The sequence below is a fragment of the Portunus trituberculatus genome, chromosome 29 (genome assembly GCF_017591435.1).
Source record: "Portunus trituberculatus isolate SZX2019 chromosome 29, ASM1759143v1, whole genome shotgun sequence".
NCBI classification, from domain to species: domain Eukaryota; kingdom Metazoa; phylum Arthropoda; class Malacostraca; order Decapoda; family Portunidae; genus Portunus; species Portunus trituberculatus.
In genome coordinates, this window is record NC_059283.1 from 6431012 (window position 1) to 6440751 (window position 9740).

At 40.4% G+C, this 9740-nt stretch overlaps 1 protein-coding gene across 1 annotated transcript in view; it reads right to left on the reverse strand.

Annotated features, from left to right (window-relative positions):
* The window catches only part of LOC123510555 (polypeptide N-acetylgalactosaminyltransferase 1-like), a 21219-nt gene extending 14557 nt beyond the window's left edge, over positions 1–6662 (reverse strand). The window contains exon 1 of the mRNA XM_045265824.1: positions 6510–6662. Within this exon, the coding sequence (XP_045121759.1) occupies positions 6510–6517 (8 nt within the window). The 5' untranslated portion in view covers positions 6518–6662. The remainder of the gene's footprint in view (positions 1–6509) is intronic.
* Between the last annotated feature and the right edge of the window lie 3078 nt (positions 6663–9740).

The following is a 9740-nucleotide window of genomic DNA, read 5'->3' on the forward strand; positions in this document are numbered from 1 at the left end:
TCGTTAACTGGCTAGAAACTCTCAGTCTTAGAGTGGAAGAGTCACGTGACCACACACTCGTCCTGAACATTTTCTTTATTAATTGTTTGCTTTCTTGCTTTGTTTTTGAGGTGGTGGTGGTGGTGGTGGTGTGTATGTGTGTGTGTGTGTGTGTGTGTGTGTGTGTGTGTGTGTGTGTGTGTGTGTGTGTGTTTTGTCCTACATTTTATTACATTTTTCTTATCTATTTTTCCAGAATCTGTTTTATTTTTTTTCACATTCATATTTTTAACTTAATTTGAACCGAAAAACAACCATTTGAAAACTCTGGGATCAAACTAGAACAAACGAAGACTAGAAGTTACAGGTTATGTAATGGAGACGCATCGATATGACCAGTGCAGGAAATGTGACAGGCTAGGAAGGGGCGTTGGCCTGACCACCTGCCGCCCGTACCTGTCATCCAGCGCATCCCCTTCCGGCAACCCTCCCATCGCTAGAAAAACACTCCCATCCCATCACTTCCCATCCATTTAACATTCCTATCACTTCTCTAATGCATCTAACTTTTCCATCACCTTTATTCATCTACCCAGCTCGTCTCTTATTCACCTAATCCTTCCATCACCTTCTAATTCACTCATATCCGACTTCCTATCACTTCCCATCACGCCAAGACGCTATAATCATCCTCTTATCTCTTTCCATTCACTTTGTTTCACTTTGCTTTACACAACACTCAAGATAGATTAATGTTTCTCGTTAAAGATATTGTTTCATTTCTATCTTCTCTTTATCTTATTTCTTTTAATTGGTGTTGATTTATCCCGGTGTTGTAATGTTCTAAGTCAGTCAGTCAGTCATTCAGTCAAACAATCATTCATTCACATTTACGTCAGTTTTTACCTCATATTTTCACGAAATGGTTTGACTGAACGAAACGCATCAGTCTATTACACTCAAAATTACTCTCCCTTCTTTTTTCCCTTTTCCAAAACGAACCACTCCTCTTCTGAAATGAACCTCACACTCGCTGATGATCTAATGGCTAAGTTTCAGAGTCAATTACATGATTGCATAAGTCAGACGCACTTTCCTAAGCCCCACTTTCTCTTACCAATCGTCCGTCACTGAAATTACTAAATTTACACTCACGAATGTATGATACAGTGACGAGGAATAAGAGAGCAGGATGAGTCAAGATCAGCCTTACTTTCCTGAACCTCACTTTCTCTTGCCAATTCTCTGTCATCGAAATTACTAACTGTTACAGGTAGATACATAGAAAGATAGATAGATGGATGGGTAGATACATAGATAGATAGACAGACAGATAGATAGATAGTCATATTTAGATAGTCATAAATAGATAGATAGTCATAGATAGATAGATCCTTTACCCATTTATTCTTTTCGTAGAGGTGGCTGTCTCTGAATATGTATGTCTGTCTACTTGTTTCTGCCTCTGTCTATTTTTGTCTGTCTTTCTGTCTGTTTCTTCCTTTGTCTGCCTGTCTATGTATGTTTCTACCTCACCTAAAACTTCAGTCACTCCCTCCTCGTCAATAATATCACAAACATTTACACACGCAAACACACAATAAGGAGCAACGAGCTAGAAAGGAAAATAAGTCACATTTAACATCACGTAGACAATATACATGAGACCATAAATTAAACACACTCACTTAAACCTCTTTCCAGACCTTTACCACCCGAAACTACAAAGAATTAAGGATATCTTTTACGCACGAGGAAATAAAGAAGAGATGGGGACTTGAGGGCGAGCTGGGATTAAGAGAGGAGAGAGAGGAAGAGAGTGTGTGAGAAAGACGGGGCAGTAACAGAACCAGAACCAGCACCGTTGCTATTACGCTAAGTGCTCCGGTACAAGAGGAGCTTGGGGTCGCCCTTGGAATTATGTGAAAGAAGGGAGAGAATTACAGCGAGAAATTAGAAAGCAGGAGGAGGAGGAGGAGGAGGAGGAGGAGGTGAGATAAGAGTATTCTTAACTTCATCTCATTTTTCTCATTTCTCTCTCTCTCTCTCTCTCTCTCTCTCTCTCTCTCTCTCTCTCTCTCTCTCTGTGTGTGTGTGTGTGTGTGTGTGTGTGTGTGTGTGTGTGTGTGTGTGTGTGTGTGTGTGTGTGTGTGTGTGTGTGTGTGTGTGTGTTTTCCTTTCCCTCGCTTTTTTTTATCTTCTTCCTTGTTGTAGTTCCTTTTCAGTTGTTTTCCATTGCATTAACTCCTTAATTTCTCTCTCTCTCTCTCTCTCTCTCTCTCTCTCTCTCTCTCTCTCTCTCTCTCTCTCGATGACTTGTTTATAAGCGTGTGAGGGGAGTTTGTTTATGACAGAGAAAGAGAGAGAGAGAGAGAGAGAGAGAGAGAGAGAGAGAGAGAGAGAGAGAGAGAGAGAGAGAGAGAGAGAGAGAGAGAAAGCTGCGACAGGGGAATACGGTGGTAAATAATGCATATCAGTGTCTCTGAGTGAGGGATGTAACGAAGCCAATCACGGGTGCAGGTGAAAAAGTAAAGGTATGCAGGATATGAGGTGTACTGCAGGATATGAGAGAGAGAGAGAGAGAGAGAGAGAGAGAGAGAGAGAGAGAGAGAGAGAGAGAGAGAGAGAGAGAGAGAGAGAGAGAGAGAGAGAGAGTAGTAGTAGTAGTAGTAGTAGTAGTAGTAGTAGTAGTAGTAGTAGTAGTAGTAGTAGTAGTAGTAGTAGTAGTAGTAGTAGTAGTAGTAGTAGTAGTAGTAGTAGTAGTAGTAGTAGTAGTAGTAGTAGTAGTAGTAGTAGTAGTAGTAAAGTGGTAGTAGTGGAAATAATAACAATAACATCAATAATAATAATGATAATAATAATAATAATAATAATAATAATAATAATAATAATAATAATAATAATAATAATAATAATAATAATAATAATAATAATAATAATAACAACACCAACGTAACAACAATAACACCAGCAATAACAGAATTAATACGATAAAACATTGATACCATTACATTACATTTTTGGTCAAGTCTACTTAATATCACTTAACGTTGATCTGAATGGCTGTAATATCAACATAATATCAACATAACGGTCCCATATATCCGCATTTTGAAACGTACCATAGCTAATAAAGCAGAAAAAAAAAGTAAGACGTGAAGAGAATAAATCGTTATCGTGAATGGCAAAGGTGAGAGCCTGTGCGGAGACTGGTCACACATTTTTTTTTTTTTTTTTTACATTACAAGGGCACTGGCCAAGGGAAAACAAAGTTGGAAAAAAAAAATCCCGCTGGTTGCCAGGCCCTGTTAAGAGGAATAGTATAAAGAGAAAAAACAAAAAAATCTAAAAGGAGGGTCCAGTTAACGTAAGAGGTGTCTTGACACTCCTCTTTTGAAAGAGTTTAAGTCATAGGCAGGTGGAAATACAGACACAGGTAGAGAGTTCCAGAGTTTACCAGTGTAGGGAATGAAGGAGTGAAGATACTGGTTAACTCTTGCATTAGGAAGATGGACAGAATAGGGATGAGAAGAAGTAGAGAGTCTTGTGCAGCGAGGCCGCAGGAGGGGGAAGGCATGCAGTTAGCAAGTTCAGAAGAGCAGACAGCATGAAAACAGCGGTAGAAGACAGATAAAGATGCAACATTGCGGCGGTGACTTAAAGAATCAAGACAGTCAGTTAGAGGAGAAGAGTTGATAAGACGAAAAGCTTTAGATTCCACCTTGTTTAGTAAAGCTGTGTGTGGATCCCCAGACATGAGAGCCATACTCCATACACGGGCGGATAAGGCCCTTGTACAGAGCAAGCAGCTGGGAGGGAGAGAAAAATGGACGAAGACGCCATAGGACACCTAACTTCTTGGAAGCTGATTTAGCAAGAGTAGAGATGTGAAATTTCCAGTTTAGATTTTTAGTGAAGGATAGACCGAGTGTGTTTAATGTAGAGGAGAGGGGAAGTTGAGTGTTATTGAAGAAGAGAGGCGGCACATGGCTCACCCAGCAACATGTAAACAATTCAGACCAAGACCGAGACCTTAAGACAGGCTGCATTGGCAAGACTCCACATCTCACTCCCTCCCTTGACAATGGTGAATAATATGCCGCATAAAACACATTGTAGTATGCAGGAATTAACATGAAATACGTTTATAGCTTTGCTTTTGTGTATATGATGAAATGGCTACAGGTTTTCATTTTCTTTGTCGTATATTTAGTATGTCTGTGTATATAACTGTTGAGGGAAGGAACAGGTGTGTAGGGGCCATAATTTAGTTACTTTGACAGGTGTGTGGAGGCTTCGGCAAGGATGAGGCTGACTAAAAATGGGGAGAAAGATTAGTGTTCAACGTAAATATGATGAATTCTGAAACGCGGAAGTTGTTTGGGAATGAGTATTTCTATCTGTATCTATTTACGTTTGGGAATTAGTATTTTATCTGTATCTATGCTGTCATTTTCTGTTGGGAAGACAAATAGCACCAGAGAGAGAGAGAGAGAGAGAGAGAGTCCGTGGCCTGTCTCAGTTCATGGCCCATCTTTCGACCTCTGCTCTGTACCTCCGGCTTTAGAAGAAGGCAGAAAACAGCACAAAGGGGAAAGGAAAGCAAGCAAGACAGATCCTCCAATCCACGCTGACTGACGAAACACACTTTGCGCTCTATTTGACTTCCTTAAACACACACACACACACACACACACAAGGAAGAGACGTATAGACAAAGGAAAGCCTAACACTTACTTGCCAGAGAGAGAGAGAGAGAGAGAGAGAGAGAGAGAGAGAGATGAACTGTGGGAGTGAGAAAGGAAGGGAAGGGAAGAGACTGATCCAAGGACGGCAACAATCACGAGCTGGCGAGGGAAAGTGAACGCATCCAGAGACAGAAAAAGTCAACGATAGTGGTAGTAGTAGTAGTAGTAGTAGTAGTAGTAGTAGTAGTAGTAGTGGTGGTGGTAATAGCAGTAGTAGTAGTAGTAATAGTAGTAGTAGTAGTAGTAAGAGGAGGAGGAAGAATGACAGTGGCAATAACAATTTATATTCATAACCAAAAAGATACGGGGATTTAATACATAAACTCTGGCAATAACAGTCACAATCACTCCTCAACTTTAACGACGCTCCGAGCTCATAAAAAAAAAAACAACACGCGAAATACAAGCGGGAGACTTACATACACTGCTCCGTAACTCCCCACACATGTAAACTTTCACTCTCCGTGTATAGTTGGCAAGGCTGGCAACCTCTTTCCCTCCGCTATATCGGCCCCCTTCGTCCCCCCCGTTCCCCCCGACAACCCATCCCTGTCAGCTTCCCACACGCTTCCTCACTTCCTCACACTTCACTTTCATTCTTCCATCCATTCCAGTATAATGATGCAGTGTTATCCTTCATTCTCCTCCTTGATTATCTAAATTGGTTTAATATGGCCGGCATCTCCTTTTTCGTCTGTCATTTGGATATAAGTACGACATAAGGGAGGCTGCAACGTGTGTTTATCTCACGAGCTATATGTCATGAGAGATGTCACTGTGGCACGCGTACTTGTCATAAATTTTACCGATAACCACATGAAGACGGGTGAGGGAGGTTTCTCAGTCTTAATGTCATGGCGTAAGTTCTCGTAGTCAAGACAAGGCAAGAGAGTTAACCAGTATTCACAATCATTCATTCCTCTCTCTGGTAAACTCTAGAACTCCATGCTTGCTTCTGTATTTCCATCTTCCTATGACTCAAAATTCATTAAGAGGGAGATTTCAAGATATTCCTCTGGCTTCGGCTAACGTTTTTGTCTTTGTATGGGCCGTTTTTTATTGTACCTACTTGCCAGCGCTCTTCCTTCATAAAAAAAGACATTCCTTTGACGAGTGCTGGAGTAAATGTCAGTAATATGTCTTAGGCCTTTGCTGCACTTCTTATACTAACTGGGGAGCCACACACGACAAGGACAATGGGAGTGAGTATAGGGGGTGTGCTCACAAAAAGACCCTTGATTTGATTTGTTCGCGAAGACCAACAGAGATTATTGACATTCCCAAGATACCGGTAAGGGTCATTGCTTTCTGCACGCTGTTTCGTAATATGTGTGTGTGTGTGTGTGTGTGTGTGTGTGTGTGTGTGTGTGTGTGTGTGTGTGTGTGTGTGTGTGTGGTGTGAGTGTGGGTGTGTGTTCTCGCGTGTAGGTGCGGAGGTTACGGGATCATTTATTACAAGTGCACATGTTCGTACTACCTGGGAACAAATAGAAGTGATCGTGTGTGTGTGTGTGTGTGTGTGTGTGTGTGTGTGTGTGTGTGTGTGTGTGTGTACAGCGTGTGTGTGTACTTGTATTCACACCTACGCACACACTCCCACATTATCTGTAATCACACACACCCACACCCACACCCAGCCACACACACACACACACACACACACCAAGACAGACACCTTGCACCAAGAAACAATTCAGGTGTGCATCCCTTACCTGTGGCCGGAGCCTTGAACACACGCACACTTCCACCCACACTCACCACTGCAAAATCTTACAAACTTACCTGAGCATGATTGAAAGCTGATCCCTTCACCTTGTCACCTCACCGTCCACATGGTCCAAGAGAAAGAGAGACAGGAGTGAGCAAGTGGTACCCGTTCCCGAGCGCAGAGAACGTACACCCCAACGCCAGGAGAGTGAAAGCTGTACTGAGGCAGAACGCGGAGTCGCGGACGGAGTAGGAGGGAGGCTCGTGTGTTGTGTGCCGCGTGCCTGCCTCTTTCCATTCTTCCCTCACATCTCTCAAGTAGCCTTGCACGTGATGCTTTTAAGATACTAGCAATTTACTGAGTTTCTGTTTATTGTTATTGTATGTCTGTTTTCATCAATCCCTGCTTATCTCGGGTTTCATTCCTTATGTTTTGTTACTGCAGGATGGTGACTCATAAACCACTGTGAGATATTACTTCTAAGCTTTCTGTCAACGTAACTCAACAGGTGTGAACAGAAAACGGGAGAAGTAGGGGCGGTTTTACAAAGGGAACTATTTTATTTCTAGTATTTCTTGTTTACTGTAAATATAAATCTTAGGGTTTCTTTTAAAATTCATGAAAGTGATCCATAATTATACAGGAGTCCCAAGCAGCTCGGAAGAAAATAACCAATTGTTGTTGTATCTCATGTACGCGATAAATGGCATGAAGGCAACTTTATAATGGGAGATTTCAATTTGCCACAAATAAACTGGGAAACATACACTATCTGCACTGGAATAAATGAGTATAGGATTAGATTTGTAGAGAATGTGCATGATTGTTTTCTTACCCGACATATGTGAACGAAGTTACCGGAATAAGGGCAAAAATGTACATGAACAATGTACCTACTAGATTTATTTTTCAATATGATGAGTCAATTGTGGAAGAGGTTTCAACTGAATATCCCCTTAGGGAAAATTATCAAGCTATGATACAAGTGATCTGTAAAATACGGGAGACTTTGGACCAGGAAGGTAAAACAGTCTACCTGCACGAAAAGGGTAATTATGATTTGTTGAGGATGGAATTCCATATCGATTGGGTAAACTATTTATCAACTGTTACTAACATTGAAGAACTGTGGAATCTTGAAGAGATATCAGAGTATAACTGACAGGAAAATGACCTTGGAGATTGAGAAGGAGTACACAAGACTGAATAATCAAATTAGAAAAGAAACAAGAAATGCAGTAAAGTTGAAAGAAAAGGAGATTGCAAAAATTTTTAAAATGTCAAGGATAACCCAAAAGTGTTCTTGAAATATGTGCATGCTAAGGTTAAAAGTAAACCAAGAATTCCAGATTTATAAAGGCACAACTGAAGATGGACATTGATTGAATTGGAGATGGAAATTTTAGGAAAATAAGATTCAAAAGTGTTTGCAGTGGAGCCAGAAGGCAAGATACCAGAGTGTGTGATGAAGGATGTACCAGTATTAAATTACTTGGAAGTAAATCAGGAAAAAATTAAGAGGATCGTTCGAAAGCTAAAGAAGCACGAATTTCTTTGACCTAAGGGAATCCACCATAGGATTGTAAAGGAAGGTATGGAACAACTAATAGTGCATTTAGAAATCATTTTTCAGTATTTTTTTTTAGCATAAGAAACTTCCACATGACTGGCTTTAAGCTCATATTACGCCTATATATAAAAGGGGTGATAAATGTGACCCAGGAAATTCTAGGCCAGTCAGTCTAACGAGTGTTATATGTGAGATCTTTGAGACCATAATAAGGGATGAGACAATGACACACATGAGAACATATAATTAATTTAGTGAAAAACAATATGGTTTTATCTCAGGACGAACTACAGTGTGGCGGCTCATACAAGTTCTGGATAGGTGGACTGATGTTATTGACGAGGGCATGCAGTGAAGTGATATACTGTGACTTCATGAAGGCTTTTGATTGAGTTGCACATAGAAGTAAAACAACTAGTCATGGTATTGGAAAGAAATCTCATGAATGGAATGTATAGCCTTTTTAACATAAAGACATCAAAGAGTGGTACTGTGAAGGGAGAAAAATCAAGATAAAAAAGCCTATAATAAGTGGAGTGCCGCAGGGGTTTCCTGTGTTCTCGGACCTTTGCTGTTTTTTTTTTTTTTTTATGATCTCCCGGATATTAAAACAAATGACAGTGAATTTTTTATGTATGCAGATGATGCCAAAATCTTCAGACCTATAAAAGAGCAAGATGATTGTCAGAAGCTCCAGCAAGATGTAGGTGTATATTCTTGGAGTAAAAAATGGTTGCTAAGTTTTCACCCGGGTAAATGCAGATGCATGAGGATAGGGAAGACATCCGTTGAAGACCAAGGCTATCAAATGGAGAAAAAAAAAAAAATAATAAGGTGGACTTTGAGAAGGATGTGAGTGTTATTATCAATGCCAAATGAAGTTGTGTTGACCATATGGCATAAAAAGTAAATGAAGCCAATAAATCAGTGGGGTTAACTAGAAGAACTTTTGTAGCATTAGATGCAGAGGTTTTTAAAACTTTGCTGAAAGCGGTGATAAGACCACATCTAGAATATGCAAATTTGATCTGGAAATCCACACCTCGTGAAAGACATCGAGATGATGGAGGATGTGCAACGCAGAGCTGCAAGGATGGCTCTAGAACTAAAAGGCCTCAACAATGAAGAGAGACTCAGGAAGCTGAAATTACCAACACTAGGAAGATATGATAGAAACTTTCAAGATTCTTACTGAAAAGTATGATGATGTATGTTACAAGGGATTATTGAAATGTAGATAAATTAAGGCAAGCAGAGGGAATTCACTGAAACTCTTCAAGCCAAGATCTAGATTGAATGTAGGGAAATATGCTTTTCCTTGTAGAGTGATAAACACATGGATCCTTCTGCCTAAGCGGGTAGTTTCAGCTACTTCCGTAGAGAAATTTGAGGCAAAATTATATCTATTCTGGGCAAATCAAGAATTATATTACGTTTATAAAAGCACTTGAGATCCGCCACACGCTACCAAAATATGGAAATTAAGATCTGGAGTCACAGGCGTAAGTTCTTCCAGGAGGTCAACTGTAAGGAACTGTAAGAATTATTGTGGTTTATCTGTAAGGATCTGGGAGAATTATTGGGGTTTATTTCCACTGTATCTATATCATCACGCCAACCTTACCAGGCAGTCACATCCATACCGTACACAATGCAAGGATCAGCCACCCACTCCCTAACACAGTTCTCGGAGTGCATTATCAATTTTGTTTGCTCTACGCCTGCTGCTGGTGTG